Source organism: Lepus europaeus, chromosome 18 (assembly GCF_033115175.1).
Source record: "Lepus europaeus isolate LE1 chromosome 18, mLepTim1.pri, whole genome shotgun sequence".
Classification (NCBI taxonomy): domain Eukaryota; kingdom Metazoa; phylum Chordata; class Mammalia; order Lagomorpha; family Leporidae; genus Lepus; species Lepus europaeus.
In genome coordinates this window covers 13883215-13911082 of record NC_084844.1, presented here as the reverse complement: position 1 = coordinate 13911082, position 27868 = coordinate 13883215, and the positions used below count along the sequence as shown (strand labels likewise).

General features: G+C 43.1%; 1 protein-coding gene across 13 annotated transcripts in view; it reads right to left on the bottom strand.

The window, feature by feature from the left end:
• The window catches only part of BPTF (bromodomain PHD finger transcription factor), a 137847-nt gene that overhangs the window by 54045 nt on the left and 55934 nt on the right, over nucleotides 1–27868 (bottom strand). For 7 of the 13 annotated variants that reach the window (XM_062174940.1, XM_062174943.1, XM_062174950.1 and 4 more), the window contains 4 exons: nucleotides 17681–17869; nucleotides 12163–12350; nucleotides 9717–10072; nucleotides 9126–9257 (listed from right to left, as the gene is read on the bottom strand). In XM_062174940.1, coding sequence (XP_062030924.1) covers nucleotides 9126–9257; nucleotides 9717–10072; nucleotides 12163–12350; nucleotides 17681–17869 — 865 coding nt within the window. The remainder of the gene's footprint in view (nucleotides 1–9125; nucleotides 9258–9716; nucleotides 10073–12162; nucleotides 12351–17680; nucleotides 17870–27868) is intronic. The other 6 variants (XM_062174946.1, XM_062174949.1, XM_062174951.1 and 3 more) reach the window with 2 other exon arrangements.

Genomic DNA, 27868 nt, shown 5'->3' with positions numbered 1-27868 from the left:
CGTGGGGTAGTGGTGCTGGAAAGATGTGGGATGGGATTTAATTCTTTGTATCTCCATTCCTCCCAACAAAAACCGTCCTTATCTCTCTCCATCGAGCCCCTCCCCTATCTTGTAAGATGCTTTGTCCCTATGATCATAGGATCCTTGAAATACAATCTCTGCCCAGCTAAGCATTTGTGTCTGTTAACCATACACTAGCAGTACAGCAAATTCCCAACAAGACTCCTCATTTCTCATTAACTGATGGAGGAGGGGGAAGGGAGCAGATTCTCCCTGGGATTTACTGACTCAAATACCATCCATTCACCATTACTCATGGAACTAGGCAGTGGGGCAAGCTCAGCGAGGTGGAGAGCTGACAGTCCCTGCTCTTCCAGTATGCAGGGAGCAACTGCGCCAGGACCAAGCAGCATTTCTCATAGTACTGGTGGGCCTGGCTTCCATACATCTCCAAAAGGCCAGGGCTGGCTCAGCAACTGAGCTATCTTTACTGACTGTGGGGAGAATACTCGTGCAGGGACACCCTGGGAGCTCAGAGCTGGACAAGTCCCTAGTTTGTGCTCCTAGTGTACATGGGGCAAGCAGGCTCTTTCTCATCACCAAATACAGGTTAGCTTCGCTGAGAACGCCATGCCTTGAGGTGGCATTATGGCTCACCTGTGACCCTTGCTATCTTAGAATAAGATTCTATTCTCATGGCCACCAAGAAAACCCTTAGGGGAGAGGTAGTGACACAGAGCTGTATCTCTACTCCCATTCTCCGTGCCAGGCTTAGGGTCCTTTTGTGTTTGCTTTGCTATTACACTCAGAGTTGCAATAAGCCACATTTTTATGTCTTTCTTGGGAAGCTCGGGGAGTGCCCCTCCAGATTCCCTGCTGGTGGGGCAGCTGAGTCTACAAGTTCATACATTTTCTGTGCTGACACACGGCAGCAAACTGCTCTCCATGACCGCGCACCTCCCACTACCATCATTTATAATGACGCCACCTTGCTATCCCTTACCATCCCTGGAGCGGAGTTAGTATCAAACCTCCAAATGCACAGCCCAGCTGAGAGGTAAGAAGTACTACGCAATTGTGCTTTAATTAGGAGAGAAGTAATTATTGTTTATGTCTACTGGCCTTTCACATTTACTTTTCTGCAAAATGCCTGTTCAAATCCTTTGTCTTGTTTGTATTGGACAATTAGTCCTTTTCATTTATAAAAGGTCTTTGTCAATTAAGGAAATTTTCCATTTGTGGTACAAATATTTTTCCTCAGTTTGTCATCTGTCTTTTGATTATAATAATATTTTTCCACTCAGAATTTTAAATACATGTATCCACTTTTCTCCTCTATGGCATCTGGGTTTTATATCTGTTTAAAAAGAAAGTATCACAACAAAAACATAAATTAATTCATGCTTTCTTACTGAAGTTTCTTTTTTTGTTTTTAATCTTCATCAATGCAAATATTTTTGCTAAGGCATGGGTTTCAGTACACCCTCCTCAAACATCAGGGGCGATGCTCCCAAAGCTAAGTTCCCATATCTTTAAGTCGGTTTTTAGATTCTCTTCCCTTGTCCACCACTGAAATGCAAACTGCATTAGTGAGCGCTTCTATGAGGCTCTGACACAGCGGTGACAGGGAGCACTTTTGTTTTCTTCCTTCTGAATGGAAACTGGAATCCTTCACGGGTATCACCAAAAAACATGACTGTCTTCAAAACACATCTTCACCAAAAAATAAACAGACAAGACTCCACATATTCCTATTTAACTTGTATTTAAAAATGTAAAAAATAACAAACTTTGACAAATACCTTCTTGGCATCTAATGAGATGATCAAAGTTTCCTTTCTTTGACTTCTTAAAATAGCATGGTTTTAATAATCTCCTATTATTGAACAAGTCTTCCATGCCTAGGGTGAAGCCAATTTAGCCATGATTTATTATATTTTAATTTATTCCTGAAGATATTTGCTAAAATTTTACTTAAGATTTCTTGTATACACATCTATTTGTTATCAATTATTAATCAATGATAAATATTAATAAAGGAGACTGGGCTATAATATTCTATTTGTTGAGTTCTACTTTCAAGTTTATACTAATAAAGATGATAATCTGTAAGATTTCCTTCTTTTTCTATTCTGGTAAAAGAGATTCAATAAAATTCTGGTTTGTAAAGCTTCACAAAGAACTTACTTACAAAATCATCTGGTTCTGCCCATCTGCTTACCAACAGGTGCCATGACACAACCAGCAGTGTCTTCCCTGGGTATGAGGGTGGCCTAAGCCCTGCTGTGAATGACTGAGATCAGTGTGGCCTTTCTTTCCCAACTTACGTCCTCTCATCAAATAGAATCCTGTGGGCCTTTTCTTTGTAGATGCAGGAAGCCTGAATACAAGTTGGGCATCCCTAAATCAAATATCTGAAATGCTTCAAAATTTTAACTTTGTAGAGAACCAACATGATGCCACAAGTGGAAAATTCCACACAGGACCTCATGTGGCAGCTCACTGTCAAAACATAGGTACTCTAAGAATATTGCATAAAATCATATTTGGGCTAATTATGTAAAGTGTGCAGAAAACATAACCAATTCCTGTATTCAGATCTGGGCCCCTTCCCCAGGATATATCGCTATGCATATGCAAACATTCTAAAACCTGGAAAAACTGGAAACCCCACACACTTCAGATAAAACACTCAACTTGTACTAAACCACGGAACCCTCTGAAGTCTTTAAAAAGAAACCTGTGCTGGTGACAGAGAATCAGAAATACTGGTTAATATGTTCCCCTTTTTAATCTTGATATTAGTTATTTGTGTTTTCCTGCCTTTTTTACCCCTTGATAATCTTATCAGAGGATTATAAATAATAATGATGACTATAGTATGTTTGTTTTCTATTTCGTCAAGTCTACTCTGGTCTTTCACATTTCCTTTCACTGGTTGACTCCTTGAGATGTACACCCAGCTAATTTACAACCTTTCTTTTCTAATATAAATATAAATGCTCTAATACAAACACCAATTTTCTCTAGGAGCTCTTCTGCATCCCACAAATTTCAACCAAGTAGTATTTCCATAAACATCCAGATCAGAATGTTTCTCTAGTTTCCATTATTATTTCTCTCTAACCAGGTGTGACACACTTGTGTTTCTTGAGTTTGAAGTATATAGCCCTTGCATTTTCTTAAACTTTCACCATAAATGTCAATATCCCTAAGGAGCCAATGTTGTTGGCATTCCATGTGGGCAGCAGTTCAAGTCCCAGCCGCTCCACTTTAGATCCAGCACACCGCTGATGTACCTGGGAATGCACTAGAAGACGGCCCAAGTGTTGGAGACCTGGATGAATCTCCTGGCTTCTGCCTGGGCCAGCCTCAGACAATATGGTCATTTGGGGAGTCAACTGGTGATGGAAGACCTCTGTCTGTCTCTCTCTGCCTTTCAAGTAAATAAATGTATCTCAAGAAAAAAAAAAAAAAAAAAAAGGCTATATCCCGAAATAACACAAGCAGACTTCGAAAGTTTCATGAAAAAATGTAATTAAAAGATTATATAGGAGTTGGTGTTGTGGAGTCACTGCCTGCAAGCCAGCATGTAATATGAGCTCTGGTTCAAGTCCTGGCTGCTCAACTCCAATTCAGTTCCCTGCTAATGTGCCTGGGAAGGCACTGACCCAAGTGCTTGGGCCTCTGCTCCCATGTGGGAGACCTGGAAAAATCTCCTGGCTTCTGGCTTCACACTGGCCCAGCCATTTGGGGAGTAGCAGCCATCTAGGGAGTGAACCAGTGGCTGGAAGATTCTCTATCTACCTTTCTCTAAATCTGCCTTTCAAATAAATAAAATAAATCTTAAAAAGCATTGTGCAGGGCTGGCACAGTGACACAGCAGATAAAGCCGCCACCTGAAGCACTGGCATCCCATATGGATGCTGGTTCAAGATCCAGCGGCTCCACTTCTGATCCAGCTCTCTGCCGTGGCCTGGGAGAGCAACAGAAGATGGCCCAAATCCTTGCACCCCTACACCCACATGTGAGATCCGGAAGAAGGTCCTGGCTCTAGCTTCGGATTGGCCCAGCTCCGGCCATTGCGGCCACTTGAGGAGTGAACCAGCGGATGGAAGAGTTCTCTCTCTCTCTCTGCCTCTGTTAACTCTGTCTTTCAAATAAACCAATAAAAAAAGTTATATGCATTTTTAATGAACTTTCAGAAGCCCCTGATATTGCAGCATTTCATTAGCACACAAAACTTTTGAACTTTATGCAAATGTTATCATAAAAAGTCCATTTTGAGTGATGAATCATTTTTACTCTATTGTACATACATTCATCAGATTCAATCTCACTGACACTTGTTCTTCTCATTTGATTTTCATTGTTGTATAGGGTAATATAGCAATTAAAACCCATCTAATTATGGGCAGTTAGGGATGGATTCCCAATGTTTCTACTACGGAATATTATAAAGAAGATTCTTCTACATGTTTTCTTGTATATACATGAAAGAGTTTCTTCATGGTATTAGGTAAGAGTAGAACTGCATTTTTAACTTTACCAAACTGTTCTCTTAGTTACAGCAACCATTACACTATTGCTCTGTGATAAGTCCTCCTCCTGTTAGGAGACATCTTTATCAATACTCAGTCTGACAACCTGATGGATATGGAACAGTGGACCCTGGCTTTAACATGCTTTTCCTAAGTTACCAAGGAAAACTGAAATCTTTTTGGCTATTTCTATTACCTCTTATTTGAGCTATGTTCATATCTTTCGTCTGTCTAATAAATGGCTTTTTTTTTTTTTTTTTTTCCTTATAAAACTGTAGGCGCTCTTGGCCGGCGCCATGGCTCAACAGGCTAATCCCCCGCCTTGCGGCGCCGGCACACCGGGTTCTAGTCCCGGTTGGGGCACCGGATTCTGTCCCGGTTGCCCCTCTTCCAGGTCAGCTCTCTGCTGTGACCAGGGAGTGCAGTGGAGGATGGCCCAAGTCCTTGGGCCCTGCACCCCATGGGAGACCAGGAGAAGCACTTGGCTCCTGCCATCGGATCAGCACAGTGCGCCGGCCACAGTGCACCAACCGCGGCGGCCATTGGAGGGTGAACCAACGGCAAAGGAAGACCTTTCTCTCTGTCTCTCTCTCTCACTGTCCACTCTGCCTGTCAAAACAAACAAACAAACAAACAAAAAACCTAAAACCAATACAAATACCTTCATCCAGTTCATGATTCAGTCTTTTATGATGACTCATCATTATAAGGTTCAAAAATAATAGAAACCAATCTACTGTTTACTGATACGTACATATGTGACAAAACTTACACAGCAAAAAGAACAGCATAACAGAAACTTAAAAATTGTGGTTATCTCATGGAAGATTCATGGTAACGTGAGTAAAAACCCGCCAAAATAACGGTAAAGTTCTTCACGCTGAAGTTGGGTGGGTGCTAAATTTATTATCCCCATTGCCGCTTACATATTACAGACAATTTTATGAATGTACAACTTGTTTAACATGAAAAAGGAAGTCACCCATGTAGGCGCAGCCCATGTACACCCACATGAGACGCTCTCCTCTGCCACGCTAATCATGGGAGACACGCTGCCTGCCTTACGCACCTCCCAGGACATACTGTACGACTCAGGAAGGAAAGGAAACCATCAAGAGAAAGAGAAAAGGTGAGAAGTATGGGAGAAGGAGAAGGACACCAGGGACGAAAGGCAAGGAAGTCAAAGGGAAAGGGTCGGGGAAAGAAGGGAGTAGAGCAGGGAGGGAGGGAAGGTGGGAACTTCACTCCAGAGCCTTAGATTATTCCCTGTATTTACCCTGTAGCTTCTACTTAGAGAGCCAGAAAGAGATAACCATGCACTGGTTCACTGTCCAAATGCCTGCAACACCTGGGGATGGGCTGAAGCAAACAGCCAGAAACTAAATTTGGGTATCCCACAGGAGCAGCAAGGACCCAAGCACTTGAGCCATCACCTGCTACCTTCCAGAATGTGCATTGGCAAGAAGCTGGAATCAGGAGTAGAGTTGCAATTTGAACCCAGAAACTCCCATACAAGATGTGGCCATTCCAACCACCAGTGTTACCTAGGCCAAACACCTGCCCATCAATTCGGAATTTCAAAGTTCTGTTTTTCACATTTAGGATTTATTCTACATTGAATTGACACTTTTTATGGGCTGTGAAAAAGGCAGCACAACTTCCGCACACAATGAGTAACTAAAGACCCTTTGCCTTTTACTGAACAGCCTGTCCTCTGTGATGCCACTGTTGTCACATATCACATCTCTGGAATCCTTATTTTCTAACACTGGTCTATTTGTTTCTCTTTGCATCTGTACCACAATATTATTATAGATTATTTTTTAATTATTAATTTTCATTTTACTTGGGGACATACCACACACACCCCTCCCATCCGATGGTTCACTCCACAAATGTCCACAGCCTGGGGCCAGCATTGTGGCTTAATGAGCTAAGCTGCCGCCTGCAATGCCTGCATCCCATATGGGTGCCGGTTCAAGTCCCAGATGCTCCATTTCTGATCCAGCTTCTTGCTAAAGTACCTGGGAAAGCAGTGGAAGATGGTCCAAGTCCTTGGACCCCTGCACCAATAAGGGAGACCCAGATGAAGCTCCTGGCGCTTCTGACTTTAGCCTGGCCCAGCCCTGGCTGTTGTGGTCATTTGGGGAGTAAATCAGTGGATGGGAAATCTCTCTTTGCATATCTCCCTCTCTCTGTAACTCTGCCTTTCAAATAAATAAAATAAACATTTAAAAAAAAAAAAGTTCACAGTTCACAATAGCCAAGGCGGGGCCAGGCCCAAGTCAGAAGCCTGGAACTCAATTCAAGTCTCTCATGTGGGTGACAGGTACCCAACTACTTGAGTCATCTGCCTCCCAAGGTGCATGTTAGCTGGACTCTGGAATTAGAAGTGGAGTTCAGGGGGCCAGCCCTGTGGCACAGCAGGTTAACACCCCGGCCTGAAGCGCCGGCATCCCTTATGGGCGCCAATTCAAGACCCATCTGCTCCATTTCCCATCCAGCTCTCTGTTGTGGCCTGGGAAAGCAGTAGAAGATGGCCCAAGGCCTTGGGCCCCTGCACCAGCATGGGAGACCAGGAAGAAGCTCCTGGCTCCTGGCTTCAAATCAGTGCAGCTCCGGCCGTTGTGGCCAACTGGGGAGTGAACCACTGGATGGAAGACCTCTTTCTCTCTCTCTCTCTGCCTCTCCGCTATAACTCTGATTTTCAAATAAATAAATAAATCTTAAAAAAAAAAAAGAAAAGAAAAAGAATGGAGCTCGGACTCAAACCCAGGCACTCCGATACTGTATGCCGATGTCCCAAATGCCAAACGGAGTCTTAATCACTAGTTCAAATGCCAGCCCCAACTTTATTCTTTCTTTTTTTTTGAAGAAAGAATAAGCCCATTCCATTTGTGGAAGCTTCTACTGATAGTAATAATATTCAAAATGGCAAGGAAAAAAGTCAGCAAGATTTTTGTGTGGAAAACAGCAAAGAAGACTAGTAAATGAAAAATGGTTAGTAGGAATAAATTTACTTTTTCTTCTTAGAAAATATTTATTCATTTAAAAGAATGACAGAGACATAGAGAGAGATTTCCCACTCCACAAATGCTGCAACAGGCAGGGCTGGGCCAGGCTGATGCCAGGAGCCAGGAGCTCCCTCTGGGTCTCCCCTGTTGGTGGCAGCAACGCGAGTACTTGGGCCATCCTCTGTTGCCTTCCAGGTACATGAGCAGGAAGCTGGATAGGAAACAGAGGTGGAACTTGACCCCAGGTACTCCAGTACGGGAAGTGGACATCTCAAGTGGTGGCTTAACCTGTTGTATCACAACGCCTATCCCTAGATTTACTTTTTAAAAATTCAAGGTTATACTTGTGGTTTGGGCCCTGTAGGAAGGCAGGGAGGGTACAATGATTTGCTTTGTATTCTTGAGTAGTTGCATTTTAAAAAAAAATATTTTTACTTATTTATTTGAAAGTTAAAGAGTTAGAGAGAGGAGGAGAGACAGAGATCTTCCACCTGTTGATTCACTCCCCATATGGCCACAACAGCCAGGGAAGTCTCCCAGGTGGGTACAGGGGCCGAAGGACCAGGACCATCCTCCACTGCTTTCTCAGGCCATAGCAGAGAGCTAGATCAGAAGTGGAGCAGCTGGACTTGAACCGGCACTCATATGAAATGCCGGTGTCACAGGTGGCAGCTTTACCCACTATGCCACATTGCCAACCCCAAATATTTGCATTTTTTTTTACCACAGGCTCATACTCCTTCGCTTTATAACAACTTTTTATTTTTTAAAAAAGATCTATTTATTTCAAAATATTTATATATTTCAAAAAGCAGAGTGAGAGAGAGAGAGAGAAGGGAGGTCTTCCATGTGCTGGTTCATTCCCTAAATACCCACAAAAGCCAGTGCTGGGTCAAGCCAAAGACAGAAGCCAGGAAGCCCATCTGGGCCTTCTGCATGGGTGGCAGGAAAGCAAGTACTTAAGACATCATCTGCTGCTTCTCAGGTACATTCGCAGGGTGGGAGCAGAAGTATGGAGTAGCTGAGACCCTGGAACATTTGCAAGTGTCCCAAGTCGAGGCATAACTAACTGCACCACAACAATCTGCCCCATAGTAACCTTTTATTTTATATACTAATAAAATAATCGGGGATTAAAATAGGTTTGTTGCAGATTTTATCTTTTTTTATCATCTGCTTAAGTCAAGTTCTGGATCTAAGAAGCTGAATGACCCTCAGACAGACACTCAACCCTAAAAAGAGGACGTAAGTCACACCACTGGCACCGCATCTGAAATATTCTAGAACACACACTCAAAGACCGTGAGTGTGCTTCCAATTCAACACAAGTGCTTTTTACTTTATACATTACTTTGAGTTTTCATATAGCTTTGTTTCTGATCTTCATTTGGGTATCAGAGATAAGATGTAACGTTCACTCACATTTACATCTTACAGAGGAGGGCTATGACACACGAAGAATGGTCTTTCACAGGGTCTCTTATAAACATCAACTTTCATAATTGACAGGCTAGTATCTGAAAAGACCAAGCCCACAATTGATCACTCACAAGCCTCAGAACTCACTCACCTGGTGTGCCCTAAAGACTCCCGCCATATTGGTAGCATGACAACAGGCTTAACTGCACACTCCAAAATGGCTAATGCCAGTGCGAACTCTCTGGGTTTGCTACACATCTGAACTGCCTTGATCCAATTTGCCCTATATTTCAGAAGAAAAGAAAAAAATTATTTCATTTGGATGATCTTAAATTGAAAGCATCACAGGTGTAATTCATGATGACTCAACTGTAATTATTTGTGTTTCTAGGTTTCTCAGAAGCAAGTACCTCCTGGAGGTTCCATTCTCACAGAATCATATTTCAAACACTAGACGGGATTCCAGGGGTCACTTAGTTCTCCAACTCCTTAAACCTTTCAACAGTATTCTGGGACTCTATATGGTCTCCACTTGCTTCAGGAAAAAAGACTGTGTCCTAAAAATCTTCCACACAGTAGCGCTGCCTCCAACTTAATAGCATACGCGAGCGCCTGGCTTCCTCCCTGTTTGCTAACTGAACTGAGTTCACGTATTTTATTGGTAATGACATTTTAAAGTGGACACCCACAATAATTTTATAAATAGAATACTTCTAGCAGTAAATTAACATAGTTGCTTTACCTGTGTGAAGCCCAGTTGGGGTGAAGAAAGGAAGAAGGGATGTTGTTTTCTAACTGGGTGATAGTCAGTCTCAGGGTAGATATGGTGAGGACTTTGGACCCATGGACAGAGCCATTCCACTTGAACTCTCCTGCTGGAGTCAGACAGAACTTATGTGCAAGATGCCTTCTCTTGTCATGATCTTCTCTGTGCTGGTGTTTATTCAAAGCAAACGAATTGGTGGAGTACTGATTGTGGTAGACGCGATACTTCCCTTCTTGACCCAGTTTAAAATAATTGTTGATATTTCCTTTCATGACCACTTCTTTTTTGGTGCTCAACCGAGAAATTTCTCCTTGAGAGTTAACTACAAGTACCTGACCAGGAAAATAAAATGACTCCATTATTCAAGCCAAAGATGTAAATTCTACCTGTCTTTCCATATTTGTAAGTAATAATTTCAAGTAAGTTACTGCTTACAAATAAACAAGATGATTAAAAAATAATTAAAACCAAGCACCTATTATATATTAGTTACTAAGTACTTTCATGAGCCTCAAAATTACAAACAGAACTCCATGTGTAGAGTTATTCACCTTTAACACTATCACATTTGAAACATAACATAGGGAATTAGGAGGCATTACATGCACTATTTCCCCAAAAACACCTTTTTTTCCTGTTACTTTTATCTCCCGGGTTTAGTACAGAAGTCTATGGGTTCTTTAAAATCATGTTTTCAAACAACAATCCCAACCTTTAAGTGACTATGAAATCAACAGTGGGGTCTTACTCAGCTTTATGTGTTGGACTAGAAAATACCGAAATGTTTCCCACATAATGAAGCCAAAATACTATTTGAGGAAGCTTTTAAATATATGTACTGGGTTGCTATGAAAAAAATGTGCATCTTAACAAGGGTCAGAGCCAAAAAACAAGTTGAAACCATGCCTTTTTTTTTTTTTTTTTTTTGTGGTGGTGGTGGTGGGGCAAGGTAGCCAGGTTTTATTTGAGGACAGGGCACCCATCAGGACAGAGGGACAAACAGAGTAAGACTGCCCAGTCACTCAGACTGGAGGAAAGTGAGGTTACACAGTTAGGGCCAGGCGGGCGCCTCAGCGGACAGCTGAGAGAGCTGAGCGTGCGGCCTCTGTTTAGACTGGGCTTCTGAGGGAAGGGTCCAGTTCGTTCCCGCCGTTTTTCTCCTCCAGGAAGAATGGTTTGCTGAGTGTAAATTAGGAAAATTTCTTCCCAGGAAAACCACTGCTTTAAAGCAACTGATTGACTACTGTTAGGAAAAGCACATTGTAGTAGGGGATGCTGTGGTGCGGTGAGTCAAGCCACTGCTTGGGATGCACATCATCCCTATCAGAGAGCCTGGGATCAAGTCCTATCTCCGTTTCTGATCCAGCTTCCTGCCAAGTCTGAGAGGCAGATGATGACCCAAGAACTTGGGCCCTTGCTACCCATGTGGTAGACCCAGCTGGTGTTCCTGGCTCCTGGCTTCGGCCAGACCCAGCCTCAGCTGTCACAGGTATTTGGTAAGTAAACCAGCAGATGAAAGATATCTCTTTCTCTCCATATCTATCGCTCACTCTGTCACTCTTTCAAATTAATAAAAACATACTTTTTAAGAAAGAAAAATACAGTGTATATTCTTACATGATCTACCCTGCAATAACTCCCAAGTCTGCAGACAATGACATGTCATCATGGCTAGCAGGAGATGAGTACTGGTTTTCATTCCACTGTTCACCATCAGAGCCGGGATGCTGTACTGTGCTATCCTTTAGCTGCTGATTCACTCAATGTGATCATAACTAGAACTGATCAGTAAATCATCTACAGCTCTAATAAAACCCACAAACAGCTTACTCATTACCATATGTGAAAACAGTGTTAAGAAGGTATATGCCATAGGTGGGTATTGAGCACAGTGGGTCAAGCCACCACTTGGGACACCTGCTTCCCGTATTAGACCACTGATTCAAGTCCCCACTGCTCTGCTTCCAGTCCAACTTCTTGCTAAAGCATCCTGGGAGGCAACAGACTAGCCCAAGTGACTGGAGCCCTGGAGATCGGGATGGAATTTCAGGCTCCTGACTTCAGCCTGTCCCAACTCTGGTTGTTGCAGACATTTGGAGTGAACCAGTGGATGGAAGATCTCTCTCTATCTCTGGCTGGCTGGCTGCCTGTCACTCTGCCATCCAAGTACAAGAAAATAAATAAGTATTTTAAAAAGAAGTAGGTATACACTCATTTATAACACTTCTTGGCATGCTTAGAAATTTGAGTAATTATGCTATGAGATTATAAGCCTAACACCTTTCTTATTGTTACCCACTACTTTTGGAAACAGAGAAAATATAATTTAAAAGTACATCAACACTTCCTGGTGCTAATTTAAGGCAAACTAATTAAAATTATTTCGCGTTCCAGAGACTTTTTTTTTTCTGAAAGAACACACCTCTTTGCCCTCCTTAAATAATTTATTTGCCTCATGAGCTGCGGCTGCCACCTGCTGGCTCTTCAGCTGACTAAGCTTGCTATCTGGGTTCCGCAATCTGGTGATGATGCGAGTTGAGCCAGATGCTCCTCTTCCAGCTCCAGGAGACTCACTGAGCTCCCCGTTAGACTTCTCCAATTTGAAGTCACCTATTATCAAATGAAAAAGCCACAAAGGAATTGCTGACAGTAAGTAATTACAATAACAGCTTATTTATGCAAAACTCATTATCTCATGTATATCTAAGATCCAAAAAGCAAACAGATAAAGTCCTTGAACAGCCAAAGGAAAGATCATTACTTCTTAAATGCTTTACTTACAGACAATACAACAGAACTTCAGTGTGAGTCATTTACTATTTTAAAGAAAATTCTAATGCACTGTGTTATTTCAAAGCTTATCTATTAGAAAACAGGAGGGGCTGCTACAGATTTACAAATAACAAACATAATAACTCAAAATACATTCTAATAAAATGTTGTTTTAAATATTCAGTAAGGATTTCTGTACAAAAAGGATATAATTAATTTTAGAAAGATTCCTACTGATGTTCTATTTAAATATCTAATAGTTTTGAGCTTATAAATGCCAACTGAATGCTCCCTTGGGAATCTAGTATTTATCTACATAAGCTTTTTAATGCAAAAATCAACTATTTAAATAAAAAATTTTCACAATTTCACATTTTCACAGTAACATATTTTTTTTAAGTGACAGATTGACCAGCCCAGTGGCCATTTCCCCCTTATACACCCATGTCGTCACTTTGGCTGAAAATCTCCACACACTGTAAAACTACTGCTATCGCTGTCCTATTGACCAGACCGTTGAACAAGATCTGATTTTTCTGTTTTAATTGAAAGCTTGAAAAAATTAAGATGGCACAACACTAGCAAATGAGCAGACAGAATTTACCATACTATATATGCTAAAGATGGCATTTTAAATAAGTAAAGAAAAACAGAGATGCGTTTTGAAGACAATTGTAAGAGTGAAGATAACTGGTAACCGTCTGCTCCTTCATCTGTTCCAATTCCAAGCCCTTCTCTGCTCTGGGAATTTGCTTTCCCTCCACTGTAACCAGATGCTGCTGCAAATCAAGGACCTTGCTCTGTGGGCGAGAATCAGCATCCAGAGTGTGTCTCCACTACAGAGTACACAGCCACTCCAATCTTCTGAATCTGGAGACACAAATGGGCTTTGGTTTTTTGTATCATTGAGTAGGAAAGCTAAGAAATCAGGGGTTGGCTACTTTTACTCTCACAACATGGAGAAAATGGTCAATAATAGGGAATAATAAACCCATCACAGAGAAGAAACAATGAGGGGGGGCCCTGAGAGGAAGACTGGGAGAACTTCAATTGCCTTCCTGGATCCAGCAACACATCTGAGGTTGTCACCAGCTCTGGATTTCTCAATTATATGAGCCAATAAAATTCCTTTCTGGTTTTAAGCAAGTCTGATGGATTTCTGTCAAAACTATTTAGTTCCAAATAACCCAGTAGAGTATTTTAAGACTTTGACTCCTAACTGTGGCAGTGACTACATCAAGAGGGAGTAGAAGGGTCCGGCGTCATGACTCAGCAGATTAAACTACCGCCTGTGACACCAGCATCCCATGAAGGTGCAGGTTCAAGTCCTGGTTGCTCCTCCTCTGACTCAGCTCCCTGCTAATGTTCCTGGGAAAGCAGAAGAAGATGCCCCAAGTGCTTGGACCCTGCCACCCACATGGGAGACCCAGATGGGGTTCCAGGCTCCTGTCCCGGGCCTGGCCAGCCCTGGCCATTTCGACCATTTGGGAGAGGGAACCAGTGGATGGTCATGTGCACTCTCTTGCACTCTCTCTAATTCTCTCTTTCAAACAAATAAATACATCTTTAAAAAAGGAAGGGGGGCAGCATTGCAGCGTAGCGAGTAAAGCCATGGCCTGCAATGCTGGCATCCCATATGGGTGCTGATTTGAGTCCTGGCTTCTTCGCTTCCAGTCCAGCTCCCTGCAAATGGTCTGAGAAAGAAGCAGAGGATGGCCCAAGTTCATGGGCCCCTGCTACCCACACGGGAGGCCCAGATGGAACTCCAGGCTCCTGGCTTTAGCCTGGCCCAGGCCCTGGCCATTGTGTCCTTCTGGGGAGTGAACCAGCAGGTGGAAGTTCTCCCTGTTTCTCCTTCTCTCTCTGTAACTGCCTTTCAAGTAAAATAAATATTCAAAATAAAATTTTTTAAAGAAGCTTCTCAGTTTAGAGCACAATACAACACTTCTCAGACTCAATCCTCTATTTACTAGATTTAGTACAAATAAGGAAAAGGAGAAAACTCATCCCCAAAGCTAAGACCTGAAGGAGATGAGAAAAGGAAAAAGGCTGACATTACTGAATCCCCTACCCCAAAGCCATTTTCCTCCTAGGAGAAAGGAGTAGTCACTGCAAAGCCTGGGAGCACGGGACAGATCTGCTCTCGCCCAGCCTCTGCAGCTCACTTAGTAACACTGGGAGGCAGAAACAGACATAATATTCAGTCAAGGCCAAGGGCTATTGGCCCACTCAGCAGATGAACTAAGGAAGCAAAGTGACCTTCAGAGACTCTCACATGTTACTGAGCATAAGGTATTGGGCTAGGTGCCTATGAATCTGTAAAGGGTATGCTATTGCCAGAAAGAACTCCATCCTACCAAATTGGGAAGTATGATTGCTCAATCCCGCAGTAATACACAGCAACCCATCCCAAATAAATAGCAGAGGCCGTTCCCAACAGCATGGCCTCCAGAAGAGGAATCTTCTCATATCCTTCTCACTTCGCAACCACAGTCCTCCTCCCAGATTTATCAATGAATACTCTCCATTATCAGGACATTGAGTGTTTCAGATAGCTAAATTAATTATGTGGCTATGGGCTGGCACTGTGGCACAGTAGGTTAATCCTCTGCCTGCCATGCCGGCATCTCATATGGGCACCGGTTCTAATCCCGGCTGCCCCTTTTCCCATCTAGCTCTCTGGTGATGGCCTGGGAAAGCATGGAAGATGGCCCAAGTGCTTAGGCCCCTGCACCCAGTGGGAGACCTGGAAGAAGCCTCTGGCTTCTGGCTTCTGATTGGCCCAGCTCCAGCAGTTGTGGCTATTTGAAGCATGAACTGGCAGATGGAAGACCTCTGTTTCTCCTTCTCACTATCTGTAACTCTACCTCTCAAATAAATAAAGTAAAAATAATAAGAATAATCTGGCTCATATCATAATCTGGCTATATCCAGACCTGTCAAAATTAACACACAACAATTTCTAGATTTCAATTTCTAGACATAATTATAGGAGACAAGTTTTCAGAAGTCTTCAGCTGTGGATAGTTTTTGTTCTATGACAGCAGAGGCATTTCTAAGTTGTTATATATGGAGCAAATGAATAAACAGGTATGTACCAAGCTCCCAGAGGATGACATTGTGGATGTTTACTGCAGTCTAATTTTTTAGCACCTTTCTTTGGAAAATCATTCCTATCCAACTCTAATCCCATACTTTTGCTGGAGCCATCGATCGTAACACCTTGCCTGCCTTGGCCACAGTGGTGGGAACACTGTGATCCAAGATGGGCCACTCAAATTCCTTCCTTAAGGACTTTTAACTTGGAGAAGAAGGTGCCTGTCTTTGGATCACAGAACTTGCAAAGAACACAACTGTTGGTGCCATCTTCCCTGCCACTTGGAAAAAGCCTGTCTGTATTAGAAGAGAGTGAAGTTTTTTTTTGTTTCTTTGTTTTTTTGACAGGCAGAGTTAGACAGTGAGAGAGAGACAGAGAGAAAGGTCTTCCTTTTTTGCCGTTGGTTCACCCTCCAATGGCTGCCGTGGTAGGCGCGCTGCGGCCGGCGCACCGCGCTGATCTGATGGCAGGAGCCAGGTGCTTTTCCTGGTCTCCCATAGGGTGCAGGGCCCAAGGACTTGGGCCATCCTCCACTGCACTCCCTGGCCATAGCAGAGAGCTGGCCTGGAAGAGGGGCAACCGGGACAGGATTGGTGCCCCGACCGGGACTAGAACCCGGTGTGCCGGCGCCGCAAGGCGGAGGATTAGCCTAGTGAGCCGCGGCGCCGGCCTAGAAGAGAGTGAAGTTAACACACAAACATATGTAGATCCAAAAACGGAGGGAGACAAAGAGGAAGACAAAGAATTTTGATACCTGAGGGTCCAGTTATGCCTCCTGATGTCCTCAACTTCCTGGTTATATGAGCTAATTAAATTCCCTCTTCTCCTAAGCTACTTTAAGCTAGTTTGGTCATTTGCCATTAGTATCACTTGCAACTGAAAAAGTCCTAATTTAGCTGATTTCCACATTATGCCATACACAAGATTATACTCCAGAATGAGTAAAGATGAGGTTATAGAAGTTATGAGAAATTCCTGTAATATGTATGTCCATTCTTGGGACAGGTGTGGTATCCCTTAGCAAAACATAAAACCCATGGAAAACCTAAAGAAGAAAACTGGTAAATTTAACTATATAAAAATGTAAAGATTTCTGTATGACAAGTCAAGACCAAATAATTACAATATAAATATATATGCAAAATCAAAGATTAATAACCATAATACATAAAGCATTCCAAAAATTAAGGAAAAACATCAAACTTCAATACTGGAAAATGAGAAGATATGAGTAACTGATTCACAGAATGTGTAACAAACACAAGAAACAACCCCATTAGTGAACAGAAATATGCACATTTTTTAATGAAATACTTTTCTTCACTGGCAAAAACATAAAAGGATTAATAAAGCTGAATTTAAGTGAGAGAATGTGAAATAGGTATGCACATAAATTATTGGTATACATTCCTTTTGATGTGCAATTAAGCAGCAGTCATCCCTTTTACATGTACCTACCATTTCAGCGGCAATTCTATTGACACTGACAGAAGCACTTGGATTTTAAAGAGCACCACTATTTGTAGTAATGAAAACACAGCCTAAATGTCCATTAACAGAGAGAAACAGTAAATGAAGTCTGCCTTATCAATACTGTGGAATGCATGCAGCAGTTTAAAAGAATAAATTCAAGGTGTAACAAGAAAAGGCTCCCTAGGGGTAAACTGAGTGAAAACAGCAAGAAGCAAAACAACACATGCAGAATGATCCCATTTATGTTAAAAAAAAAAAAGAAAAAAATCAAAACCAGAACAACTTTGTAAACCTGTGAATCCACATACAGGAGTGTAACTGCGAGGAGAAAGATCTAGACGTCACACACCAAACTGTTGATGGTAGATACCTTTGGGGAAGTGGTTTGAAAATGGTCTTCTATTTCCCCCCGCTCTGGTTGCTTTTGTATATGTCAAAACAAAAATGAAGTACAAGAATCTCTTGTGTTTTAAGAAAAAGAAAAAAATGGAAAAAGAAAATCTTCCCACCCACACCAAACTTTTCTCCAAAAAATTAAAAACTTTTTTATTTTTTTAAAAAAAAAAAGCTCCCTTCAATGGATGAAGTGTACTCTTACCTATCTCTTCTTGAATAGAGACAGGTGTATGGGATTCTCTTTCTCCATTTTCAGGATCATCAGCTGCCTGAGCAGATTCACTCTGGGAAGAATTTAGTTCACTGCTGCTGTTACTGTTTTCCAGATTAGGCTGGATGGAGGTAGTGGTAGTGCTAGTGTTACTGCTGTCACATGTCTTGTTAGGTTCTTCTAGAAAAATAGAATATCTGATTTTTAAATTGGAAATCACATAAAAATAACTGTCAGAAAAGACATTTGATTGAAGATTTCATTACATGACTATTTAAAAAAAAAAAAGAAAAAGAAAAACTACTCATGTATGAATAATGCAATCTGTGAAAAGGAAACTGCCAAGTACCACCCTACAAGTTATCCTTTAAGTCTCCTGGTCCATGAACTCACTGACTCGACCTTCACAGTCTACAGTAACAGGCAGGCAGACATCTTTCAGATACCCCAGAACTGACGAACAACCAAGTGACACAACCATCTCCCAAAACTTAGCACATACCAGAAATTCCACAAGTGGTCTTGCTGACATATGTCAAAATCTAAAGCATATAATATTCTTTCTTTTCAAACTAAACAGTATGAAAACCAGAATTTAAAAGGCTTATTTATCTAAGATTTTCTGCCTGCTTCCAATGCCCTCAAATTAACTAGATGGTAATGTCTAAATACGATTAACTTTTAAGGACAATTTTAAGACTTATTTATTTGAAAATCAGAATTACAGAGGGAGAGGGGAGGAAGGGAAAGAGAGGAAAGTAAGGAGGGAAAGGGGGGAGGGAGAGAGAGAGAGAGAGGAAGAGAGAGAGAGAGAGAGAGAGGGAGGGAGGGAGGGAGGGAGATATTAATCGATTAATCTTCCACTCACTGGTTCACTCCCCAGGTGGCTACAATGACCAGGGCTGAACCAGATTAAAGCCAGGAGCTTCTTCAGGGTCTCCCACGTGGGTGCAGGGGCCCAGGGACTTGGGCCATCTTCCACTGCTTCTCCCAGGCCATTAGCAGGGAGCTGATTTGGAAGAGGAGCATTGGGAACTCGAATCAGCACCCATATGGGATGTCAGTGTTGCAGGTGGTGGCTTAATCACTACACCACAACACCAGCCCCATAAAGACAATTTAATAGTAATACTAAGAGCATAGTTTCTAAAAGTAGATCAAAGTTAATACTACCAAGACTGAAGGCATAAGTTATTGTTCCATTCTGTATTTGTTTTTTATCACTAATAAGACACTCCTTAATCATTTAAATAAATGGCAGTTGATAGTCTATCACCCTGATTAACTCTAAAGCATAATGAGTTCCTAAAAATTTTTTTTGAGGAAAAAATAAGCATCATCTAAACAGATATATGAGAAAATACATGAATAGTCACAAAATAAGTGAAAATGGATTCAGCACATGGAAATACGTTCACCTAATTCAACGTAAGAGAAATAAAATTAAAACTTTCTTAGCTTCTGTTGGCAAAAAATCCAAGTCTCACAATACACTCTGGTGGAAAGGCAGGAGGCCAACATGCACTCCCACACATCGCTGCAGAAATGGTACAAAATGATACCAGGGGCCGGCACTGTGGCATAGCAGGTAAAGCCACCGCCTGCAGTGCCAGCATCCCATATGGGCACCAGTTTGAGTCCCAGCTGCTCCACTTCCGATCCAGCTCTCTGCTATGGCCTGGGAAAGCAGTGGAAGATGACCTAAGTTTTTGGGCCCCTGCACCCAGGTGGGACTCCTGGCTTCAGATCAGTGCAGCTCTCTGGTGGTTATGGCCATTTAAGGAGAGAATCAGCAGATGGAAGACCTCTCTCTCTCTGCAACTCTGCCTTTCAAGTAAATCAATCAATCATACGCGTACATATATACACACACAAAATGGTACCAGGAGGATAAAACGGAACTGACAAATCTAGAAAAATCCTAAATGCATTTATGCCTAACCTAACAATTCCAAATCAAAAAAATGTTTCTCAAAACACACAGGGCAAGAATACTAAATTATCTACAGAGCTACTCACTGAAGCATTATTTACAATGGAAAAAGCCCAGAAACAAACAAAAATCCATCAACAGGGGACGGGTTGAATAGAAGACAGTACATGCAATGAAATATCATGCATCTTAGTAAGGCTAAAGGATAATCACCACATCTACGTTCTAAGTGACCTCCAAGATTAAATGTAAAAAGGAAGGTGCAGGGGCCAACACTGTGGCGCAGCAGGTAAAGCCGCCGCCTGCAGTGCCGGCATCCCATATGGGCACCGGTTCAAGTTCTAGCTGCTCCACTTCCGATCCAGCTCTCTGCTGTGGCCTGGGAAAGCAGTAAAAGATGGCCCAAGCCCTTGGGCCCCTGCACCCGCATGGGAGACCCGGAAGAAGCTCCTGGCTCCTGATCAGCGCAGCTCCAGCCATTGCAGGCAACTGGGGAATAAGCCAGCAGATGGACAACCTCTCTCTCTGCTTCCGCCTCTCCTCCTCTCTCTGTGTAACTCTTTCTAGTAAAATAAATAAATAAATAAGAAAGAAAGGAAGAAAGGAAGAAAGGAAGAAAGGAAGAAAGAAAGAAAGAAAGAGGTATAGGGAGGCCGGCACCGCGGCTCACTAGGCTAATCCTCCGCCTTGCGGCGCCGGCACACCGGGTTCTAGTCCCGGTCGGGGCACCGATCCTGTCCCGGTTGCCCCTCTTCCAGGCCAGCTCTCTGCTGTGGCCAGGGAGTGCAGTGGAAGATGGCCCAAGTGCTTGGGCCCTGCACCCCATGGGAGACCAGGAGAAGCACCTGGCTCCTGCCATCGGATCAGCGTGGTGCGCCGGCCGCAGCGCGCTACCGCGGCGGCCATTGGAGGGTGAACCAACAGCAAAGGGAAGACCTTTCTCTCTGTCTCTCTCTCTCTCTGTCCACTCTGCCTGTCAAAGATAAAAATTAAAAAAAAAAAAAAAAAGAGGTATAGGGGCCGGTGCTGTGGCATAAGCGGGTAAAGCTGCTGCCTGCAGTGCCAGCATACCATATGGGTGCTGGTTTGAGTCCTGGCTATTCTACTTCCCATCCAGCTCTCTGCTATGGCCTGGGAAAGCAGAAGATGGACCAAGTCTTTGGGCCCCTGCACCCACGTGGGAGACTTGGAGAAAGCTCCTGGCTTTGGATTGGTGCAGCTCTGACCTCTGCGGCCAATTGGGGAGTGAATCAGTGAAGGGAAGACCTCTCTCTCTCTCTCTCTCAACTCTGATTTTCAAATAAATAAATATTTTTTTAAAAAAGAAGGTTCAGAGCAATACTAGAAGGAAATATGAATTTTACATATGTATTTTCTTTTACATATCTACAAATATTTCATTTAAAACATTAGAATAACCAAAACCTAACAAAAAATCATTTCCTATAAGGGAAGAGAAAGCCATGGTTACCTAGAAAGGAAAAGGACAGAGGTGAAAATTCTCGCAATGTATTCAGTGACAAAGCTTTAGCTTTAAAATAAATTTTTTGTATTTTAAAAAAGTTAGACATTACAGATACGATTCCTAGAAACTGAAGGCAACCTGAAACAAAGAACCCACCAAATATAGCCTACGGGCAGTGACGGCCCAAGAGTGTGAGCACAGAGAGGAAGCAGGACTCTGAGAGGAAAGAAAAACCCCAACTCAGGGCGGGCGATGTGTACCGGAAGCCTCCGACACCAATTCTGCCAACGAGCAAGGACGCTAACTCAGCTGCCACTGTCAACAGAAGCAACTGACCCAAACGTACTGAATAGGATGGGACCGTCAGACAGCTGGTGGAAAACGGAATTAAAAGTAAGTTTATTGTATGCAAAAAGCCCTGAGATGCATGCATACAAAGACTTTTCAAAAAGTTTATAAAAATGTACACAAACAAAAAAGCTATGTGCGAATTTTACACATTTATTGCACCGGGGTTGGTGCAGTGGCGTAGTAGGTTAAGTCTCTGCCTGTGGTGCTGGCATCCCCACATGGGTGCCAGTTCGTGCCCCAGTTGCTCCTATTCCAATCCAGCTCTCTGCTGTGGCCTGGGAAAGCAGTGGAAGATGGCCCAAGTGCTTGGGCCCCTGCACCCACGAGGGGGACCCAGGAGAGGCTCCTGGCTCCTGGCTTTGGATCAGCCCAGCTCAGGCCACGGCAGCCATTTGGGGAGGAAACGATTTGGGGATGGACGATCTCTCCCTCTGTCTGTAATTCTAGCTCTCAAACAAATAAATAAAAATTTTTAAAAACTTTTATTACACTTTAAGAAATTTATCGTTTAATTTCAAGTATCCATGAATTTCTACAATACCCTCATAACCTTCTATAAAGACCCATGAGGTACAGCAGGTTAAGCAGCAGCTTGCAATGCCAGCATCCCGTATCAGCATGCCAGTTCCAGTGCCAGCTCCTCTGCCTCTGATTCAGCTCCCTGCTCATGTGTCTGGGAAAGCAGCAGATGATGGCCAAAATACTAGGGCCCTCCCACCAACATTGGAGACCAGGATAGAGTGATGATGGCCAAAATACTAGGGCCCTCCCACCAACATGGGAGGCCAGGATGGCAGGATGGAGTGATGATGGCCAAAATACTAGGGCCCTCCCACCAACATGGGAGGCCAGGATGGAGTGATGATGGCCAAAATACTAGGGCCCTCCCACCAACATTGGAGACCAGGATAGAGTGATGATGGCCAAAATACTAGGGCCCTCCCACCAACATGGGAGACCAGGATAGAGTGATGATGGCCAAAATACTAGGGCCCTCCCACCAACATGGGAGGCCAGGATGGCAGGATGGAGTGATGATGGCCAAAATACTAGGGCCCTCCCACCAACATGGGAGGCCAGGATGGAGTGATGATGGCCAAAATACTAGGGCCCTCCCACCAACATTGGAGACCAGGATAGAGTGATGATGGCCAAAATACTAGGGCCCTCCCACCAACATGGGAGACCAGGATAGAGTGATGATGGCCAAAATACTAGGGCCCTCCCACCAACATGGGAGGCCAGGATGGAGTGATGATGGCCAAAATACTAGGGCCCTCCCACCAACATTGGAGACCAGGATAGAGTGATGATGGCCAAAATACTAGGGCCCTCCCACCAACATGGGAGACCAGGATAGAGTGATGATGGCCAAAATACTAGGGCCCTCCCACCAACATGGGAGGCCAGGATGGCAGGATGGAGTGATGATGGCCAAAATACTAGGGCCCTCCCACCAACATGGGAGGCCAGGATGGAGTGATGATGGCCAAAATACTAGGGCCCTCCCACCAACATTGGAGACCGGGATGGAGTTCCTGGCCCACGCCTAGCTGTTGTTTGTAGTTATTTGCGGAGTGAACCTCTCTTCTCTCTCTCTCTTCCCTCCCTCCCCTGATGCTCTCTCTTCCTCCCTCCCTCCTTCTCCCTCTTTTGTCAGCCTTTCAAATAAATACATCTTTTTAAAAACAAACGGGGGGGGGGGGGGGGGGGGAGACCCGAGTTCAAACTGATACTTTAAAAGTAAGAGAAAGCCACTCTCATCTTCCCAAAATCTGTAACTCATGAATTATGGCTGAAAATAATTGAGACACCAACTCCTGATTCTCACAATTAAAATTTTAAAGGAATAATTAAATATTTATGTTTCTACTCCTGCTCTGTAGAAGTCCAGTTAAAAAAAAACACAGAAAACAGCCAGAGTCTGCACACTGCAATGCCCCAATAGATAACTGACTATGGAAAGAGTACCAATGAAGAGACCAACAGAGAGGCTTACAAACTCACGGCAGAATTCAATGGCCAACCTTCGCACTTCTAAAGGTGGAACCAGGCACACATGAAGTACCCAGCACACTGCTTCTGAAATATTTTTACCCAAAGAGTTGAAACTGAATCTAACCAAGCCTTCATTCTAAGGAGGGAAACAGACAAATCCGTAATGTGGATTGTCCACAGGAGGACACACCAAGTCAACAGCATGGGAAAAGGGGAAAAGGAGATTGCTCGAGACTAAGAGACTCAGGAGACATAAAACCACATGTCGTATCACGTGGGGATATTATCTGGAAATATTTCAAACACGTGAAATGATTTATTAAAAAATTTATGCACAGACATTTGTACATGGACTGGACAGCGGATATGTGAAAAACTGATATTCACTGCATTAAGATGGTACCCGTTCTGTAACTGTCAGAAAACGTCCACTTCAGAAGACTGCAGAGAGGCAGGAGGACTGATGTGACATGATTTAAATACTGCCAGCAGGTAAAAATCCAGTCACACCAGCAGGAAAGAGGGCAAATAAACTGCAGTATATAGCAACACAGAAGAATATTATCATGCAACGCAAACGAACCCCAGCAACATACATGTTTATAAAACAATATAAAGTGAAAAAATAAAGGAGAACAGAAGTATAGTTTTCAGCAAATCACAGAGATCAATTCAGTGAAGCAAGAATACGTGAGTTATACAGGCAATTTTCTTCAGAAAAGACAGAGAAGTTACATCAGCAACATACACATTTCAATCCCACAATCCAAATGTTCTAGCCCCATTGCTTTGGTATATACAGTACTATTTTCACTGGAGATAACACTGTAAATAAGTAACGGGAAAATTCCTTCAATAATTATTAAATCAAAATTATCTATAGACTTTGATCTTCAACTCTGAACATGAACACAAAAGCCTTCTAAAATGTCAAAAGCCTGCTTAAAATACAGTGTAAGCAAAAGTCTACACAGAAAAAAGTGACTTTTCCACCTAAAGTTTATAAAAGGGGAACTTTTAAAAAGAAAAAAAAATGAGATAAAAATATTGCCAAGTACTTGGGATCCTGCAAACTCACACAGGAGACCAGGATGGAGTTCCAGGCTCATGGCTTTGGCCTGGTCCAGCCCTGGCCATTGCAGCCATTTTGGGAATGAACCAACAGATGGAATAGCTCTTTGTAAGTCTGCCTCCCAGGCAAATAAATAAATCTTTTTTTTTTTTTTAAGTTTATTTGACAAATAGAGTTAGACAGTGAGAGAGAGAGAGAGAGAGAGAGAAAGGTCTTCCTTCCATTGGTTCACCCCCAAATGGCTGCTATGGATGGAGCTATGCCAATCCGAAGCCAGGAGCCAGGTGCCTCCTCCTGGTCTCCCATGCCGTTCCAAGGGCCCAAGCACTTGGGCCATCCTCCACTGCCCTCCTGGGCCACAGCAGAGAGCTGGACTCGAAGAGGAGCAACTGGGACTAGAACCCGACGCTCATATGGGATGCTGGCACCGCAGGCAGAGGATTAACCAAGCGAGCCACGCCCAAGCACCAAATAAATAAATCTTAAAAAAAAAAAAAGAAAGAAAGAAAATTAAAAGAAAAAAATATTTTTATGAGGCCAGTGCTGTGGTGCAGCGGGTTATTGCCCCAGTCTATAGTGCCAGCATCCCATATGGGCACCAGTTCGAGTCCTGGCTGTTCCATTTCCGATCCAGCTCTCTGCTATAGCCTCAGAAAGCAGTAGAAGATGGCCCAAGTCCTTGGGCTCCTACAATGGGAGACCCGGAAGAAGCTCTTGGCTGCTGGCTTTGGATAGGCGTAGTTCCAGCCATTGCGGCCATCTGGAAAGTAAACTAGCAGATGGAAGATCTCTCCTTCTTTCTCTGCGTCTACCTCTCTGTAACTCTGCCTCAAATAAATAAATAAATCTTTAAAAAATATGCATTTTTAAATGGACTAAACACACAAAAGAGTGAGAAACAAAAGGGTATTACTCACAGCACCTATACAGGCAACACTGTTATCTCAAATGAGGTCAAAGTACATGTGTAATATTTCATTTTATCTTTCAGTGTCAAATGTCCCATATTCATTATAATAAAAATCAAGGCCGGTGCTGTGGCTCAACAGGCTATTCCTCTGCCTGCGGTGCTGGCACACAGGGTTCTAGTCCCTGTTGGGGCGCCGGATTCTGTCCTGGTTGCCCCTCTTCCAGGCCAGCTCTCTGCTGTGGCCCGGGAGTACAGTGGAGGATGGCCCAGGTCCTTGGGCCCTGCACCCCATGGGAGACCAGGAGAAGCACCTGGCTCCTGCCTTCGGATCAGCGCGGTGCACCAGCCACAGCGCACCGGCCGTGGCGGCCATTGGAGGGTGAACCAACGGCAAAAGGAAGACCTTTCTCTCTGTCTCTCTCTCTCTCACTGTCCACTCTGCCTGTCACAAAAAATTTCAAAATCAGAAGTGAGCACTTCGCCTAGAGGCTGACACACATGTGCCACATCAGCATGTCTGATTCTTGACTCCAGCTTCCCACCAAGGCAGAGCCTGGGAGGCCGAGGTGTTGGCTCAAGTAATGTGGGTTCCAATCACCTGCACAGAAGACCTGTGATTCCCAGCACCTGGTGGCATTTGGGATTGAACCAGTGGATGGAGGCATATTCTCTCCCCCACACCCCATCAGCATCTTTGCCTCTTGAAACATTTTTTAAAGATTCAAAACTAAAGCAAAGTATTATCTTTTAAGGTTTCATTATCCTGGGGCCAGCACGGAGGTGTAGCAAGTAAAGCCCCAGCCTGTGGCACTGGCATCCCATCAAGTGCTGGCTGCTCCATTTCCGATCCAGCTTTCTGCTATGGCCTGGGAAAGCAGTGGAAGATGGCCCAAGTGCTTGGGCCCCTGCACCCACATGGGAAACCTGGAAGAGACTCCTGGCTCCTGGCTCCAGATCGGCACAGCTCCGGCCACTGCAGTCACCTGGGGAGTGAACCAGCAGATGGAAGACCTCCCTCTCTCCCTCTCTGTGTAACTCTGACTTTCCAATAAATAAATAAATCTTAAAAAAAAAAAAAAAAAAGTTTCATTATCCCAACTAGTGAAGAGGTTAAATCAATATGTTCTGTTTTTAAAAGATTTATTTATTTGAAAGGCAGAGTGACAGAGAGAGGGAGAGACACATAAAGATTCATCCTTCATCTGCTGGTTCGCTCTCCAAATGGCTGCAACAGCAGGGCATGGACCTAACCAGGAGCCAGAGACACCTGGATCTCCCATGTGGGCAGCAGTGGCATAGGTACCTGGGCCATCATTTGCCGCTTTCCCAGGGTCATTAGCAGGGAGCTGTAATGAAGGGAAACTCACCAGCAGGGATGCTGGCGTTACCAGTGGCACTTCACCTGCTATGTTATAACGCCAGCCCCTGGTATGTCCTGATAGTTTATAGATGTTAGTTCCAGTATGTTCATGGAAACACCTTTAAAGCAGTTAAAAATAGTTACAGAACTGAAGCCAGTTTTATCCACTGCTGATACTTTCCTAATTCCAGGCATTAAAATCCAGAGGCATAATGTAAACAGAACAAACGCTATCTGCTCTGTGTGCCAGAATATAATTCCTCATAGTGGATTTGAATTAAGATTCCAGGAAGAACTGAAGATCCATAAAGATTTCTCTTTGGCTTTAAATTTAAAACTAGACAATTCCACTACAAAAAGTATCAATTCTAAAATCTAGAACAAAAAATTCTGAAATTGGGCCTTTTGTTATTTATAGAAAGGTTACACTGAGTGCCAAACAGCATACTTGCACATGGGCAACACTTCCATTCTCACAAATCAAAGTAAAATGTCTGTCTGGAACTCAGATGTAGGGGAAATTTTAATGAATATATATGTATGTGTGTGTACATATGTATATATATATACACACAGAGAGAGAGAGAGGAGGAGATATTAATTTTTCAATGCTTCACTGTGATGCTTATCACTCTTTCTCAATATGATATCCAACACTTCAGTTTAATCTTCAATCTGAGCCACATGTAATGTTTGATCATCTATCACGCTAAATACAACAGGTATCATGAAATCTGTTCATTCTTCTAATGTCCTCACTCTTGTGGGGTTTTTAAGAGCATAGTCATTTTTCCTTTGTATATTTCCTGATAAATTACACAAAAATGACAATGCTCTGACAAAACTTTGATAGAAATTGAAATAAAATATATATGCTCCTAAAGAAATTCTAAGTTATAATTCTTTTTTGTAAGATTTTATGTATTTGAAAGACAGAATCTCTCTCGCACTCTCTCTCTCTCTCTCTCTCTCTCTCTGTGAGAGAGGGAGGGAGGGAGGGAGAGAAACCATCTTCCAACTGCTGGTTCACTCTCCAAATGGCTGCAACAGTCGGGGTAGAGGAGGTGGAAATCAGAAGTCTAGATTCCAT